The 19440-nt window shown below is 40.0% G+C and overlaps 1 protein-coding gene across 1 annotated transcript; it reads left to right on the top strand.

The window, feature by feature from the left end:
- Positions 1 to 5296: 5296 nt before the first annotated feature.
- Positions 5297 to 10959, top strand: LOC139131200 (proton channel OtopLc-like). The gene is made up of 5 exons (XM_070697166.1): positions 5297 to 5901; positions 7542 to 7807; positions 8406 to 8613; positions 9313 to 9500; positions 9972 to 10959. The coding sequence occupies exons 1-5, from the start codon at positions 5831 to 5833 to the stop codon at positions 10820 to 10822; spliced, it is 1584 nt and encodes a 527-aa protein (XP_070553267.1). The 5' UTR covers positions 5297 to 5830; the 3' UTR covers positions 10823 to 10959.
- Positions 10960 to 19440: the final 8481 nt, after the last annotated feature.

The raw sequence follows: 19440 nt of genomic DNA, 5'->3' as shown, positions 1-19440 counted from the left end.
AAACTATATATTTTCTGAAAGCGCTGATATTGAGAAATCCGACCGTGCACAGTACACAGTCATTTCAGTCCATTTTTTGCATAATAGTCACGTGACAAGCGTTTTACTGGGATTTCCTTTACGTGCCTTTGTTTTATGTTATGCACTATTAAAGGTGTTAGACTAAGGTTCTTTTCAAGGAATTGTAATTGTCGCGCCATATAATTTGAACGGAGACTCGGAGAACGATCGCAGACACGGATTTGCAGGGTATTGCTAAGGCTTGTCAATGCATAAATTTCTACCGGAAATCGTGCATTGTGTTCGCTAAAGGGAGGAAAACTCGATTTTTGGAAGGTTCAGCTAAACGCTTGTCACGTGTCTAGTATGCAAATAATTACTTTTTACTGTGCACGGTCGGATGCAGGCGGCAGAAGTTGCAACTGAAAAATGACCTGAGAGCAGCGCTGCCCTCAGCGCAGCTAAGAGCTGATTAAACCTGTGCACAACATTCAATGGCGTCACAAATTATTTGAAAATAGTCCCAGTCCGCGTAAGCTCGGGCAAGGTGCCTATGTCTGTCTAGTATGTCCGCCCTGAGGGCAGCTCTGGTATACCCTATGCAATGCTGTAAAGATAAAGAATGTATGTCTGCCCTGAGGGCAGCTCATATATATTGCATATGCTGCCCTCAGGGCAGATTAATAGATCTATGTCTGCCCTGGGGGCAGCTCTGATATGTTGCTGCCCTCGGTGCAGATTGGTAGATATAAACTTATGCAAGGCGGTATTAAAGGATAGGAAATGTATGTCTGCCCTCAGGGCAGACTGGTAGATAGGATAGAAAAAGTATGTCTGCCCTGAGGGCAGCTCTGATAATATTGCTGCCCTCAGGGCAGATTGGTAGATATACCCTATGCAATGCGATAGAAAATGTCTATCTGCCCTGAGGGCAGCTCATATATGTTGCTGCCCTAAGGGCAGATTGGTATGCGGACTTGGACTAATTTCAAATAATTTATGACGTCATTGAATGTTGTGCACATGCATGTTTACTCCACTCTAAGCTGCCCTGAGGGCAGCAGCGCTGCCCTTCTGCTGCCTGCACGGTCGGATTTCCCAATATCAAGGTTTTCAGAAAATATAAACTTTATTGGGGCTTGGGACTGCTATAACTTAAAAAAAGATAAAAATCTGAAATTCTCCATAAGGTATGTAGCTACCTTAAGTCGGTGCCCCATGTGAAGATTTAGGTTTGCTGCACAGAAGGAAGCGCCATAATCTGGCCATTGCGAGTGCAAAAATGCTGAGGTTAATTGTATTATCTCAGTCTTCACATGTATACTGCTGTCGAGGGGATGCCGATTGTAAAATGTCATTTCACGGTAAATTATTCACATTTTGTACAAAAAGTCGTAACATGATCGCAATGAAATTAGTGTGAGAGAGTCTTAATCAATCGTATTTCTTTTTAAAACTGTTGTATAATTTCTAATTTACCTAATACCTAGGATTTTTTACAGGTGCATGAATACACACAAATAGAGACACACACACTCTCACACATATATCTGTGTAATATGTTTATAGAGATCTATAATAGAATATCCAATATATATATATTATATATATATATATATATATATATATATATATATATATATAATATGCATACACACGCATACACACAGATACCACATATGTATAGAGAGATCGACAAATATAAATTCATATATCTGCACACACAGAGATACATATACACACAAACACACAGATAAAGAGAGAGAGAGAGAGAGAGAGAGAGAGAGAGAGAGAGAGAGAGAGGCAGAGAGAAGCGGTTGTAGATAAAATGTACATGTTTAAGATGCCTTAAATCAGTGCACACAACTTCCATCAGAAGTTTTGACAAACTACATTTGTTTCATTTCTACTCTCATCTTAACATCCTAGTTTCGCATAAATTGATGCCCTTCTCTTTACATGTAATTTCTAAGGAGGCCTTCAGCCATTTTGTACATATAGTTTAATTTTAAACTCAAATCCCCTGGATGGGTATATAGACTGCGTTGAATTCAGTATTTGATACTGGTTAGATTTTCAAAAGTAACGAAAATCCGAAAAGTTTGCTACTAAGCTTACCCTTTCGTACCTTTTTGGAGAACTTTTTCTTGTTTATGCGTGCCACATTTGTGCCCAAGTAAGCCAATCAGACGCCGTTCTACGTCAGTCCTGTGAACTATGAAAAACACGATCGGTATAGGATCCGGTACCTGACGGGTACACAGCATGCTACAATTACTCAGTCAACGAAGGTCACCTTGGGTCATGTATCATCTGCCAAGGTAAACATATATGTATATACTGTGTAAGAGTTAAAGTAAGAAAGGTGAGAAACATGGTAGTGGATATTAATATATATTTTACTTGGAAATATTTCAGATTGCAAAGGGAGAACAAATTAAAGCACATTCATTCCCAGAGACCTTTGTACTGCATCCTAGGGTACCATTCAAGTCCCCCTGCTCTTCACCTATACTGGACAAGTGGGCGCTTTCATTTTGACTATCCTTAGGGACTGGTCAGTTTCTTCAGCCGGGGGGGGGGTGGATTCATGGGGGTCACCCTGTTTTTTTGACTTTGGTGATGGGGGGGGGGTCACCATGTTTTTGAAATGCCCAATAGGGGGTTAGTGTGTTTTTGAATTTTGAAACTAGCTCATCATTGCCTAAAATGCTAGTGTCAGCCACAAATTTCATCATTCAGTTGTATTTTTCGGCCCGCCCTTCGGGCGCGTAACTTAAATAATCAGTCATATTTTTCAGCACGCCCAACTTTAATATATCAAGCATACATACATCAGAGATATCTGTATGTTCAAAAGTTTTCAGCGTGTTCTTCAAGCTCATTAACTTTAATATATCAGACATTTTTCAGCATGCCCTTCAGGTGCATGACTTTAATATACAAGGCATATATATCAGAGATATCGGGATGTTTCATATTTTTCGGCGAGCCCTTCGGGCGCCATACTCTAATAAATCAGAGATATCTTGATGTTTGTGTGAAAGTGTACCATTATGAAATCTGCATTTCATATGAAAAGGATGATAAATTCCTGATACTTTTCTGTTCTCTCTATGAGAATTCAGTATGACAAAGCAACATGCACATATATTTCACAATATATATTTGATACAGTGACTTATTTTAGAGATAGAAAAATGACAAGATATCTTTCCTTTTCATTGATGCAATTATTTTCCTTTGTGTCTCAGGTTTCCTGTAGAAAGATGCTTTTTTATGACCAAAATAACAGTTAAAGAGGCAGTTTTTGTCATTATTAGCCGTGCTTTTATGGTTTCAATGTTACAAGAAAAGGCCCTCTCAGACACTGTACACATCAGATTTGGCTAAAAAAGCTCTCTATGGCTCCTCAGGAGATTTAATTGGATGGTTGGCAAGTCTTAACACCCATCAAAGTTTTTGATTCACTGCTTTTTCCTCTTTGATATTAATGATTGACATCCATTTCTGTACAAATATATGCATCATTCATAAGATTGATCCTCATTACCATTAACTGATTCCTAAGTTGGTGACTTGTGTGCAAAGCCCTGTAGAATCCTGCGGGATCCTTAGGTTGAAAGGTTAGGTGATGAGTTTAGCCGCCTTACTCACCATCAACGCACAACGAATGAAAAGCCCCATCTAAGAGTCAGGACCGCCCACATGAGACCGACTGATCCATTAGCTCAGTTGGTAGAGCATCCGTAATGTATACGGGGGGTGTGGGTTCGAGTCCCGCATGGGTCACTTTTCATTCACCACTGTATTTCATAAAAAAATGGTATGGTGAGTCACTTTCAAATTTACCCCTGTTTGGCTTTGCATCATTCATTTGATTGATCCTCATTACCATTAACCGATTCCTAAGTTGGTGACTTGTGTGCAAAGCCCTGTAGAATCCTGCGGGATCCTTAGGTTGAAAGGTTAGGTGATGAGTTTAGCCGCCTTACTCACCATCAACGCACAACGAATGAAAAGCCCCATCTAAGAGTCAGGACCGCCCACATTGTACCGACTGATCCATTAGCTCAGTTGGTAGAGCATCCGTAATGTATACGGGGGGTGTGGGTTCGAGTCCCGCATGGGTCACTTTTCATTCACCACTGTATATATATATATATATATATATATATATATATATATATATATATATATATAATATATATATATATATATAATTTATGTCCACCTTTTGTTTTACCTATGTCGGCGCCGGGGGTCACCCTGTTTTTAAAATTTGGAATGGGGGGGGGGGGGTCAGCCACTTTTTGACGACGGCAAAAAATAATCCACCGCCCCCCAGGCCCAAGAAACTGACCAGTCTCTTAGTTGCTAAGTAGAACACTGGAACTAAGTGGGCGCTTTCATTTTGACTCATTAATCTGTACATGATTGCACCAGACTGAGTTGTCTACGTTTCAATAGCTATTGATGGTATATTTGCTTTTTTTGTTGAAAGCTTTTCTACTACGGATAGCTACACTGTCTTTTAGAAATGTCAAATCGTAATTGCTGTAAAATAAATGTTTTAAGAAATCACCGTAAAGCGCTATCTTATTGGTGGTGATGTCATATGCACGTGATCGGAATTTCCCGTGTTTTAAATAGCAAAATAAGAAACCTCTCCATATTGCATGCATAACTTATGCCCGACTTTTAGCATGAGTATTTTAATATTAAAACAGGTCGATCGTTTGACTTAAATGCCTCCTCCGGGGCCCCAATTTAGCATTATACAGTCATCTAGCTCAAGCGTTTCCTTCTTCGATCCGAGGTAGTGTTTCTATTCAAACGTGACATGTTATAAACATGGCTTCTATTATCAACATTCGTTACGAAAGTAATGAATATTAACACATCATTAAGATTACTTCTGCAAAGCTGCTGCATCGGGAAGTAGGTCAGAAAGGCTCCGTGGGCAGTGTAGTGTGTGCCTCACTCTATTTCATGAAGAATGGTTCATCGCGCATGCGTCGGTACATTATGCCACCTCATCTCTTATTGTTATTGTTATTAAACACATGCCGCTCTGAAGAGATCCTTTGAGTGCATATGTTTGATTCTCTGGTCATTATGATAAGCTGTATACGAAGGCAATAGAATGTCTTTCATCTGATGTGATTCCATCCACCGCGCTGAGCTATCCGGTGACGAATGAAGACTTCGCGTAAATTCCCACTGAACTATAAATAGCCACGCGATGAATCATTGCCTGTGATTAAATATTGTCGTTCGTTGCTTCGCCGAAATCATTTTCATATTTGCCGATGCACAGTTAAGTTGAAGAGGTTAAAATCCATACATCAACAGCCACAATTGTTGAAAATCAGGAACGCGGAAAATTTGTCACAAATGTCTTATTAATTTGCCTGTCACCTTTCTTCGGTATGCAGTGCGTGAAGACGTAAAGGGTTTCCGAGTTGTTTTATGCAAGGTCCGCCTATAGGTATCTACTGTGCACGAACAGTGTCACGATAACTGGGGCATTCATCACCCGGTAATGCGACCAGATTTCTGTTAATGTTGTCAGTCGTGCACGTGTGGCGTGAGACCTCTCGAGATGCAAAATAATCTGTGAATTTGAACAGTTTCAGTTTGCACGCGGCAATCATTGAGTACTGTTTGAGTCGTGATCAGGAACCTACAGGAGCCCGACCCATCGGATATTCGCTATTATCAGGACTACTCGTGAAATGTTTTATTTCGGAGGACACTACTCACTGTCCGCCATTCCATCACTTTGAAGAAACCTAGTTTTTGTCAACTGAGAGTTCAACGTGACAATATGAGTGGCCGAGCCGGGTACCAAGCTATACCGATGCAGACATACGGAGCTGTGCCGAACACTGCGCACAGGTGAGTATTGTGAGCTCGGCCCTGGATTCCAGACTTCACATTGTCAGGGTTTTGATCAGTTTTAAGGAAGAGTGCGTGCACGGAGGTTAAACAAAATGACAACCAGCGTGGATTTGTTTTAATACTTGCCATCGAGGCATCGTATTTGTTCGTAGCTGTTTTGCATAGTCGAGAAAACAGGCTTGACGTCACTGACAGAGATACACCGCGACAGTGTGCGAAATTAACTCGCCGGGTTACATTTTACGCATGTGTGTGGTTTGAATATTTCTAATGTTAAAGAAACAAGCCCTGACGTACTTTCCCTGAGACCTGCAACATTTGCATTCATTATAAAATAATTCACATCTTCTTTAACACCATTCAATATCAATATCAATTTTCTGAATTTGTGTTCAAAACAACACCAAGCCGTTCCCGTTCCCAAATGTCTATTTTTGCGCCCCTTGATGGAACTTATCACGATCGAGGCGGTTGATATATTGAGTTAGTTTCGTACTGAAATTTAGTTCCGCGTGATTTTGCTGGTGGGCGTCAGACTGGGTGTACTCCTCTACGAAAGATTTTCAAACTTTCATCTGCTGCTGAGTCAATCCATTATCGTTAGTGCAATTCAATTGTTTTATCGAGACCTTGTGTCAAATTCAAAGCAAAAATGTGCTTCCTGTAACATGACCCCGGAAAATATAGGTCAGTCAAGTACAATTTCTGTGCTCTGTTACCCGGAAAAGACAATATAGTGTGAGTTTACAAGGGAGTGCGAAAGAAAACCTGATCATGAAAGAGAGTTGGTTAAGTCACTGTTGCCTGAGGACAGCCGCTGTGACGTAGAAAATAAAATGCATTTTTTCTATGTTACGGAGGCCATCCGTCGCGTACTGAACCACCGTGCAAACGATTGTTGATCAGGCCACAGACTTGGTAGTCTTTGACAGCACTTTGGTGAAATTATACTCATTGCCACGTTTTGCATAGTTTTATTTCTTCGCTTGAACGCCATGATGTGTTTACCTTCTTCTGAGATTAATGAATGTCATGGGATCAAAGAGATGTTGGAATTTCCAGAGGCCCACCGTGGGTTGCAAACCTACAGGTTTCATAATCGCATGTGGCTTGAACGATTTTACGATGCAAAAATGGGAGATATTCGGTGCAATTTTTCAATCACCTGTCTTCTGCATACTTTAAGCACAAAAAACAGACGCGCCGCCGTCAGCTGCAGCGTTTATGATGGCCTTTCTCCTGACATAGTCGATATAGGGTTTCGTTCAAGGCCTCTTTCCGTCTCTACGGACAAGCATTCACTATGGATTCTCAGAAATAGCTGATCTTTCACTTTTCGTAAATGAGTAAGTGCACCGTCTCACAAATAATGGCCACTCTCTTATCGGTCGCGTGGGGAGAATGTGGGGTGGGACAGGGGTCGCGTGGGGGAGAGAATGTGGAGTGGGACAGGGGAGGCAACTGCTCGTGGATTTTTTGCAACTAAAAATTAATATTTTGTTGGAATTATTTAAAACAAGATGGCAATTTGATATTATCTTTAGAACAAAAAAATATTTCTCAGACAACTTTATTGGTCCAGGTGACAATATGACCTATGTCAAGGGATAATGAATTTTAAACGCTGATCATTACAGGTCACGTACGAGTGTTGCATTTAGCCAGCTGTACGGCATATTCCACGTGGTTGTCGGAGCTGTGTTGCCGCTGACATTTGCATTCAAACAGTACAACAACACCGCCGTTGGCCACGAGAAGGAGCTTCAGTTCTGGCACTTAGATGCTTACTACATTTACATACTGGGTGCATCCGTCTTGGCGATGGCGGCTATGCAAATTTTTCGCTTGATGGAAACTCACGATGGACTTGAGAGCCACCAGGCCGCCTCCACCTACATCAAAGGTGAGATGCGGAGAGATAGCGGGCATGCGCACTCGTGCCGCGCCGCAATAACCAGTGGGCATTTCAACCAGTGGCACGACACTTATATATCAGGATTACTAGATACAGAACTGACCCATGAAATCAAAAGTGAAAGTAATATCACGTATCGGCATGCAATTACATGTAGTGTTCAAAACTCAGAGCCAGTATTCAACTCGAAATTTTTCCCTTATTGGCGATGCAATTAGCAGTGAAAAGAATCCCAACATGGATTTCGTGGATATCTTGTCTTCATCTTGCTGACTGGGGTCGACCTACCGACAACCTATATTCGCGAAAGCGTTCATAAAAATTAAACACTTATCTGCTTCTTTACGAAGATGGCAATTAATGCTAGGTTGCTAGGAAACAAGCAGATATAGGTGCAGACCTCGTTCACTGAGATATTAAAACCTTGCACATGGTCTTATTAGTTACCATACGCGAGCTGCTCCTCAGGCGCAATGCATTCTGAGAAATACGAAATTCTGGGTATCTCAGGCCAAACCTGCGTTGATAACATCAAATCTTTCATTATACGGTGATTAATTTTCCGCCGTTTCGTGCTTTCCTACAGGTGGCGCCGCATTGTTTGGCGCATGTGGGATATTACAGAACGTCTTTAAACTTGGGTCCGTCATCGACGGTAGCAACCATGGACACGGCGATCACGACAGCGTTGCTGCGATGGAGGCGGCCTTAGCCGCGTTGTTCATACTGCTTCTCTGGTTGTTCGTGTGTGCTCACTCTAATAAATGCATCACAAAATGGAAACGGTTTTCAAGGTAAGGTTAATTTGATTTCGTGAAATGGTGGGAAAGAAAAAGGAACAGATAAGACAGCAATGCAATGAGTAAAATAAAGAGTTATTTTGTGTATCACTTAACACGATTATTTCTACTTCTGATTTCTGAGAGAATGGAATGGAATGGAATTTCTTGTCATCAGTTACTTCTCTTATCAACTGTGGCTCATGATACTTATTTGACTCAATGAGGTCACCGTGGAACGCGGCTCGGGGACAGATATTCGGACTCTCAAATTCTTTACAATTCTTTTCTGATCTACCACTTGTTGGGGGTTCATTTTAAAGCTCTTGGAGAAAGAAAACTTTTCGCCGTCTTAGTTTTTCGAAAATCGATTTTTTTCCCATAGGGTTAACACAGGGATGGCGACAATTTTGAATTTCAAAAATCGCAAAATGTTTGGGAAATTAATTTGTTTCTCTAGTTCCAAACTTTGCACGGTGATCCCCGATTTCCATCGTTGATTTGATAAAAGAATGGTAAAAGAAGTTTTATCGAGGGAATATTGAGCTAAACTTCAAGTCTTTCACTTTCGAGGCGCACACTCTAGTACCTTAAAGATAAAATCTTATAAATCGCTTTCTGTGCGGCTGTTGACGTGGAGACAATACTTGCCGGATATGAACGAAATTTTTTGTACTTACAGTTACATCATATAATGCCATTTTCTTACATCAGGATTTTCATCATGTTGCTATGGGCAGCCTGCATGAGCTGTTGGATTCGAGATTTCGTAACTGAAGTCATGGACGATTTGGAACACCAATATTTCAACAGTTCGATTTGTAGACTACACAATAGGACAAGAGGGAACAAAAGTACCCACATGATGTACGCCCTCGGTGATTTCAAGTATCACGTGACAGGTAAACGAAGCCAGTGCTTTCATTCGAAGTGAATTGTGAATTACAGTTTGAAACTATTTTCAATAATTCCTTCCCTTTCAATCATTTAGGGAAAAATACCTAAAATTTACCTATTTTTGACATTCAGAAAGAGCGAACAATTCTGTGCGTTGAGTGTAAGGTAATTTATGGCGATGGAAAATGACATTGTAATATTGTCAACGGGATTAGAAATACACCCACATGAGACTGAGGTAATCAAAATCTTAAAAGAAAAACTTTAATCTTGAATCTTTAAAGAATTTTAAGGTTTTGAGGAGTCTGAAAATCTAAGCACTGCGTGCTCTGTGTGCTTGAAGGTAAATTAATGTATCATAATTTAGATTCATATCTTTATAGCGGAGACTTTGGTCCTTGGGCAAGATTTTCATACTCACGCAACTTGCTTCTGACAATTATAAATACTGGTAACTTAATGTATCCTTTTTGTAGGTGATGGCGACGGAAAGGACACTTTTCAAGATATCCGTGAGAAATCATCATCTATCCTTATACCGGGTGCGATGGAGTTCTACCTCATCATGTCTGGATTCATGTATGTCATGTACGGAAACATCGGACGGCAGCAGGAAGCCCGCCCTCACGAACCTCCGACAAAGCACAGGAACTTAAAGTGTAGTTTCATAGGTCTCGGGTTAGGGTTTGTGGTACTGATCGCGTCCATTGCCATCGTGGTAACGCATTATTTAACAGAGAAACACGCCAGTGACAATAAGAATGGGGTGCCGTCAATGTTCTACTATGGTTTCATTGTAAGTGTCTACCCTATGGCTATAATCGGCAACTTGGCGTCCCATTTTAAGATGCGGCGAAGCGACGATTGGCAGATCGACGACGGCAGAGAAGACGAACTGCGTTTGCCGATGCTGCTGATGTACGTGTCAGCCAGCGGCCTCTTCATTACATCTGTGTTCACCATTATTGCGTCATCGCTCACCATTCACTCAGTGCACGAGCCCGTGCTGCTCCTCATCCACGAGTGTTTGAAAGTTATCGACATTTTCGTGCAAGTCATATTCCTGTACGACGCACTCCACAGGAAGCCACCGGAAAATTTCCGGCCCACGTTCATGCGAAATATCATGATGTTTCTCATTTTTACCAATTTTATGTTTTGGTGGACCAATATTTACGAGCTGAAAGACGTCTACGTAAGCCCCATACAATATTGCTTCTACGGGTTTAACTTGTGGTCCATCGTGTTACATTTGACGACGCCCTTAGGAATCTATTTCAGATTCCACTCTTGTGTGCTGTATTTAGAAATCTGGCTGAGCGGATAAATCTGGTGCGGATTCGAATTCGTACCTAACAAACACTGACTTTCGGAAATATTTTGGATATATAGTACAAAAAATAGAACTGCTGCTATGTTTTCTAGTTTTTGTGTTTGTTTTGGACTTTGTAAAAAAAGTAACTTAAGCCCAATGTTATTGTTGACAACTGAATTCTAAGTCCAGGACTAGAATTCTGTCTTTCTTCGGTTCTTGCACTTGGAAAGGAAATTAATTATGATTCACCAGCTTGGATCGAAACAAGTTCACTAATTAGTGACATTGAACTTCATCCAGCGGGTTGCTGACTTCGTTGCCTTGCAAATTTTCCACAATTTTTAAAATGCCTGAATGCTACTGTTGTTTAAATGTATACTTTCAACTGTTCCAATTTTGCCACAGTTACCATTAGAAGAGAAAATCTAACAATCACAGATTTTAAACGGGTGGCCGCTTTTCAAAACAGCGCCGTCACATGGGCATTTTGAATACCAAGGAACGCCCCTTTGATCATATATGGGCATATTTAAATTACAGGTGACTGTATAACTTTAAACCCTGTACTGTAGTGGCCCTTTTGAGATATACACATTCAGGCCATTTTTATGAAGTTTATTTTTCTACCAATGTCATTAATATTTTTTTCAATTTAGTGATAGTTCGTTTATTCAGTACTACTGGCCATTTGTTTGCAATTTCTTGTATACTTTCTCCCTGTGGTTTCGGTGCTAAAGCATGCAGGAGTTAATAACAGGGAGCTTACGGCGAATGGAAGGAAGTTTACTTATAGATGAATGTTGATAATACAACCATTTTCAGTAATAGAGCGGGAAGCCACTGCAGTGAACTGCAATACAACTGCTTACACTAATTAGTTTCAGCTCTAGCCGTGGCCACTTTGGTCTTGAACAAGGCTACTTGATAAAGACCAAAAAGTCTGCTTGTACAAAGGCAAAACTAGCTCTGTCTGAGGCTCGAGTTGTAAATGAGAGTTTACGATTGGCATCCTGTGTTCAAGATTAAGATACAATGTAACATTACCATGCACTGGTCCATGTACAAATCGTTTTTGTTTCAACTTCCAGAGACAAACTGTCTGCATGGGACATACAATGTTGTCGACTTTGCCAGCTGGCTACAGCTGAAACTAATTAGTGTGAGCAGTTTTATAGCAGTTCACTGCAGTGGCTTCGCGCTCTATTACTGAAAATGGTTGTAAATGGATACTTGGTTTTACATGTTCAGTGTAACAGGAAGAAAAATTGCAATTTTATGGGTATTCATGTCACGGACAATTGATCGAATTTGTATGTCAACAATGGCATATACATTGTGTCGGCGACGTTGACTACTTTTGCGTTTCAAAGTACTCCAGATAAATATGTTCTCAAGAACAAAAGTAATCATTAAATAATATGAGAAGCTACAGACATTGTTGTATTATTATGTAATAGTATAATACAATATCCACAATGCGTATTGCACATTAATACAAGGCTGAGAATTGCATGGATAGGCCTACACAGCTTCGAGAAACGTTGAAATACTCAGGTTGATTTCAATGACAACTTAGGATGATTGTAAGATGCCAAAAAAGTGTACGGTCCACGCAAGCTATTTCTTAATAATGTATTCATACTGCCAAATAAAATAGTACGTGTGTTTTTTTAACATGAATGCCTCAGAAAATTAGGGTTGGTAGGTCGGAGGAATTTTTTCTCTATTTTTCTTTTTGTTGTCAGACTTTTTGTTGACTTTAATAGACCCATTGAGTTTACTCAAATGTTTCTGAAAATGCAAATGCGGGGTTTTCTAGTGTCGGTTGGGTTACCAGAAACGCACATATTTTTATTTGGCCTAAGTTTCCTTCCTGGTTAGGTTTTGATTAAGGGCTTTTCAAATTCTAAAAACTGCCTGGTTTCTTGCTCCTCGACTTTCAGGAGAAATGCCATTGTTTTACAGGGAAGCAATCGCCTACATGTATAGCAGAGTGTGACACGGGAAGTTGTGACCAGTTTGTAAATGAGTTTTTACATATTGTGTCTGAAGGTAGTATGCGCCTCGAAAGTGAAAGACTTGAAATTTCGCTCAAATTTTCCTCAATGAAACTTCTAACCATTCTCTTACCAAATCAAGAGTGAAAAAATCAGGGGTCGCCGTGCAAAATTTTGGCGCTACAGAAACGAATTTTCCGACGTTTACCGATATTTGAAATTCAAAATGGCCGCTGTCCCTGTTAACTCTATGATGGAAGATAGAATTTTCCGATATTAGAAAAACTGAAAGAATTTATTACTCCATGAGCTTTAAATGAGCCCCCATAAGTGGTAGATCAGAAAAGTTTTGAACAAATTTGAGAGTCCGAATATCTGTCTCCAAGGTGCAATCTACCTTTATGGGATAAAAATTACTATTATCAGCAAAGTTGAACTGATAAATTTACTCTGCGAAAAGGAACAAATTGAGGCCCTTGAACGAAAATGGGCATGGATTATGCTAATAAAGCGCAAAGCCATTTATTTCCACTCCATGGAGGCGGCACAACACTAGCAGCAGATTTGGCCAACGAGTTCAAACGGGAACTTTTGACACATCTGTATTCTCGTCCAAATAAAGTACATTGCTAAGATTGTTTTGGAAATTATTAAAGGCACGTGAGCTGCAACTTTTGGCATATTTTCAGGATATTTTTATTGTACTTGGGCCTCAGCCCAAGTACATTTGTTTTCATTCCGTGGGAAAAAACTGTAAGGTATAACCATTTCTGGCTGAGACCAGGGAGGGCAAATGTATTGGCTTCATCTTTCTTGGCATAATAATGGCGTAATGATGTTAACTGAATGGAAGTGCTGCTCTCAGTCAGTCTTGAATAAGTGAGATGTGAATATAAATGCTTCTCTATCTGAGTTTTTGCCACAAAATCTTCTGAATATAATCAAAATGTGCATCGAAATGCAACAATTAATGCACCCTCCGTTTCCTAGGCGATGGCACGACCCTTGCTACACCCACTGGACGAGCCAAAGTGGGAGGGGTAATTTCGGTTTGGTCGAACAGGAGGGCTCGAGACCAGAATTTAACATTTAAACTTGAAACATGTTTAATCACTGACAAGATGTGGATTAGTGTTAATCAAAGAGAAAGTTTGAAAAGGAAAGGTTTTATATCCCGGACACAATGAAAACATTACGACTGGAAACTGTACCCCCGGTTGAGAATAGTAATGCCCACAGCGATGGAGAACACTTATCCTTGAGCTGAGAAAACCAGACCATCATTTCGAAATAGAGCTGCAGATTCGAGAAGCTCGTTAAAAATAGCTAGGTACACCCCAAAGGGGTGATTTCGAGTCTTGAGGGCAAATTTCGCCTCCTTCATTTAGAAATCGTACGTTTGTTTTTCCAGGGGAACACATCATTTGACACAAAATTTGCATGAAAAGGGGTCGCCAGTAAGCACGTGGTCAAATCTGGCATAAGAAACAATATGAAATGTTGGGTAAAGCCAGTCCAAAATAAACTGATTTGAACTTTTGTGTTTTGTAATTTATACCACTGCAGTAACATGACTTTTTTTTGACAACATCACACAATGTAATACGTTTTGAAACTGAATACTCCGACGTATTCTGTGTCCCCTTTGCTAAAAAATACGGTATGCCGATTACCATGTAAGGAGATGATGACGTCAAGACTGTTTGTAGTGCGTTTGGTCTTGGATGGTGCACGAAGTTTTGTCGAGGTAGCTTGTGTATTTATTTCCTAAATGGGAGATATTAGGGTCGATCTAAAAGAAGGCCGAAAAATGTTATGATACTCTAAGCGAGCTGAACTCCAATGCGAATGGTTGGATAATTTGGAGGATGTCTAGACTGATCTCGTCTCATTAAGATTATTTGGCGGTCAGTATTGAATTTCAACTGCGTCTCAAGTTTGCGTCGAACGGTCAACGAACGATATTTTAGAAATCTGGAGACATGGCACATCGCAGTTTTATTTTAGTATTTTATATTTTACAAAAGATGTAAGAAGCAATGATTTTGTTGAAAATTCTGAAAAAAATATAGGAAGATTTGATCGCGAAGACATTTTCACTTGGGGGTCAACAAGCCCTGCGTACGATGCTGTGTGTTCCGCTACAGCTAACCGCCGCCCCGCACACCACAGCCCTGCAAAGACCCGTACGTTGGGTCGGTGACTTCAGATCCATTTTGAAACTTGACGTAAAAAGCCAAATTACTGCCGAAATTCAGCGTTCTTGGGCCCAAGTCGTATCCCAGCCTACCTCAGCTACTCGATCGCTTCCAAAAATGACAGTCTTTTATTCACTTCTCGTAAATAACCGTCGATGTCGGCAACTCTCTCGCTGGCCCTGCGTACGATGCTGTGTGTTAGCTGTAGCACATAGCATCGTACGCAGGGCTAGGGGTCAACATGGGGTCGCAGCCATGTTGCCTCAAAACTTATTTCTGTCTGCACTCAAAACTCAAAAATGTCGCATATGAATCTGAAAAATCGATGTAATTTTGTCAAACTTCGGCTAAATTTCAGCCTATAGACAAAATTTCATCTAGGTAAGGTAAATTTATTGAAATTTGATCGACAAATAATCCTGAGCTTGAACGTGACAGCTCGCCTTCTCCGGGAAGTCATGCATCCGGCCAGCTGCCCATATGGCCGGGTGCATGAGATTGTTTTCAGCGACGGCGGCAGACCGTACGGGGCTCTGGATATGAACCTACCGCCTGTGTAGCTGTAATAACTGTTACGTTGTTTTTAATCACCACGGACGAAGTCCGAGGGGACTTATAGGTTTGGTCATGTCCGTGCGTCCGTCCGTCCGTTCACGCCTAGTACCCAACCCCATACACTGATACAGATGCACGTCGATTTGTTTCACAATGCTATCAAATTTGGCCGTGTTAGAGGACTTTTTAGTTTACACCTCCATAGACTCCCATGTATAAGGCAGTTCTCCATAGACTCGCATGTATGATGCCAAGAAAAATAAAAATTTAGTTTCTCATTGTATTCATATTGCCTAAAGGATGCAGTGACACAGTTTTTTTGTCCCCACGGATAAAGTCCAGGGGGCTTATAGATTGGCTCATATCCGTCCGTGAGTCCATCAGTGAGTCCATCGGTTCACGCAGATATCTCAGACATTTTGACAAAATATCATGTGACCTTGGTGACCTTTGACCTGAAATATACATTATTGTCCATAACTCAGTAACCACAAGTGCTAAACCTTTCATATTTGGTATGATGGGACACCTTATGACGCCACATATTGTACTCCATTAATTATGTGCATATCTAATTATGAGCGAGCCAATAGAGCAAGAGGTCTGATTTCTGGTACTAGTATATAGGGATAAGTTAAAGGGCCATTATTTGTAACTTTTGACCATTTTTTACCTCGGAAAATTCCATGTTTGAGGCTAATATTGTTGCAAAATGTTATTTTACGAAGAAACAAACATGATTAGTGATGTTATAGCCACATAAAACTGCTAATTTTTGTTCAAACATGTTGCCCTTCCGAGCTCGTTTGTTGACGTCTGGCACGCTCAGCGTGCTGGGGAGAACGCAGATATGGTGACGCCGCGATCACGCGAGATGTACAAGTTTACGTTTATTGCGTCGTGGATTGCCAGACATCTGGCTACGCAACGTGCTCGGACAATGGACTACGAGCTCGGACAATGGACTACGACGTAACTACCGGGCATAAGTAATGAATATTTATTTTGAAATTGCTGTAAATGGCTCACGCAGGTCAGAAGATAGCCTACGTTGCAATCCGCGTGTCAACAGAGTTTGTATTTCTGTCCGGACAAAAATTGAAATTTTCGTTGTAAAATCACATGTTATTTAGTTGTAGGGCACGTAATGTTTCCGAATAATATGCGATTCTCTGTTATTTGACAGGCTATTCAACATGAGCAAGTGATCATTTCAATCAAAGCTAACGGAAAAATCGCCAAAAGATACAGCTAATGGAACTCTAACAATATAATTTGTTGACAAAACTTCACGTGACCTCAATGACCTTTGACCTCAAAAATACATATTTGTCTACAACTCAGTAACCACAAGTGCTACACCCTTCATATTTGGTATGAAAGGACACCTTATGACACCATATATTGTACCTCATTAATTATGTGCATATCTTATTTTGAACGAGCCAGTAGAACTAGAGGTCTGATTTTTGGTATATAGGAATAACTTAGCAATACAATTATTATGACAAAATGTGACGTGACCTCAATGACCTTTGACCTCAAATATATATATTTGTCCACAACTCAGTAACCACAAGTGCTACATCCTTCATATTTGGTATGATAAGACACCTTATGACACCACATATTGTACCTCATTAATTATGCGCATATATAATTTTGAGCGCGCCAATAGAGCTGGAGGTCTGATTTTTGGTATATGGGAATAACTTAGCAATACAATTATTTTGACAAAATGTCACGTGACCTCGATGACCTTTGACCTCAAATATATATATTTGTCCACAACTCAGTAACCACAAGTGCTACACCCTTCATAAATGGTATGATGGGACACCTTATGACACCACATATTGTACCTCATTAATTATGCGCATATCTAATTCTGAGCAAGCCAATAGAGCTGGATGTCCGATTTTTGGTATATAGGGATAACTATAGGGTAGAAATCTAAATATGCCCATCTAAATATTAGACATCTACCATCGAGAACAAAAGAAATTTGCTGTAATTTGAATATTTAAGGAGTTTAAGCAATTCCCGCTATAAATAAAGAACCCCTGCCTCAAACTCCACAAAAGTTGCTAGACATATTTTGCCGTTGTCATGCCATTGCTTCGTTTAATAACCAGTTAATCAAATGCCTCATTGACAGGAGGAAATTCAAGACCATATTTGAATAGTAGTATATATTGTCCTCAAAATTACTCTATCACGGCCCAAGTACTCATTGCCTTCAGCAATACTGCCTTGTTTAGACTAAAATTAGTTCATAGAAATGTTCTTACTCAGAGATGTTTACTCAAGTAAAATTATCCACTGAGTGGGACTGCGTGGGTAGGTTTCAGTGAGATAAATAATAAATGGGTGCCGCATCCAATTGGCCGCCTCCATACAACTACATGATAAGCAGCATAAATGTTGCATGTGCACTTTTGAATCTTAACAAATACAACATGGTGCAATCAAATGAAAGGACGGGAAAGGGATTCACTCCACTTTGACAAAATTCTGTATTTTTTACATAACATGGCAAGATTTTGAAAATGGTGGGAAATTTAAAACAAACAAAAACCTGTTAAATATCTTGCCTATTCTGCCACAAACAAACGTTGTTGAAGCACATAATATCAATTTGCAGATTGCAATGACTATGCGAGGAAATTGGAGGTACCTTGAGGTTGGACAAATTTCACACTGTTGCAGCTCATGGGCCTTTAAGTATGGTAATAAAGTGTTCAGCAAAAAATAGAGAGCGATTGCATATGTTTTTCATTTAACTCCCCGAATTTCTTCACGAAGCCTCCAAAAATGAAATTATTTCCTGCTGAATGGAAAATATCAGTTACAAGTTAGTTTTATTCAAAATTTCAGTCTATTTCATCAGGAATGTCAGAGTTCACGTTACAGAAAACTAGCACTGTTAGTACCATATATAGTGGCATGTAGTTGAAGCACGAAAACAAAATGTAAAAAATTATGTACAATTTATCTGAAATTTTCTTGCACGTAGTCTTCGCTTTCTCTTTCATCAGTTTATTCAGTTTCGTTTTGTATATACTCTTTTAGGTTTTATATATATAGGTATGAATAAAGCATAAAATAAAATACGTAACATTGTGTATTTGTGAACACGTAAATCACACCTACACTACACTGGCTAGTGTAACATTTTTACTTGGTTTGAGATAGCCGTTGACACTATTTCGTACAATTCTTACCGAACGAAGCACGGTACAAAGAATAGACCAACTTCCCTACTATGAGTGTCAACCCGATAATGGCTGTACACAAGCCGGAAATAACACTCGTAGACACACCTGGTAAGCACCTGACCAAATATTCGTTATAGAGTAATTTTGTTTTCTCAAGGCCCGCCTACGGCTTTACGAAGTAACTGGACCCTCAGTGCTGTTCAGTCCTGCGTACTCGGTGCGGAATGATTCCAACAACGCGACTGTTTAGTTTCATTCCGATAATCATAACATTCATATAATAATACTATGGTAGAATGGCAGTCGGCCAAAGATGTCATCAGGCCTGTGTTTTCGTAAGTCATCAAAAATATAAAATAATCTTTGTTGGCAAAATTGAATTAAGATGCCAGAACGGCAGAAGTATATGAACAATAAGCAAATGAACGTTATTTTTTGTTGGCCTCAAAGTCGCATATTTGAGTGGTAAGTTGTCAGCGGTTGTGATTCAAAACGAAGTACGCGTCACTGGCCATTGAAAACAGCTCTGTTATAATGAAGCTCCGTACTGATCAAAGCCTTAAAATTATACCTTAGCCAGTGTATCGTGAACGAAAAAAAAACAACTAGAAGACCGCAAGGAATGCCTATCCAAAGCATTAAGTCATATGTAGCTGAAAAAA

This window comes from Ptychodera flava, chromosome 4 (genome assembly GCF_041260155.1).
Source record: "Ptychodera flava strain L36383 chromosome 4, AS_Pfla_20210202, whole genome shotgun sequence".
Lineage (NCBI taxonomy): Eukaryota > Metazoa > Hemichordata > Enteropneusta > Ptychoderidae > Ptychodera > Ptychodera flava.
Note: the sequence above shows the minus strand (reverse complement) of the source record. Positions and strands in the feature narration are given on the sequence as shown.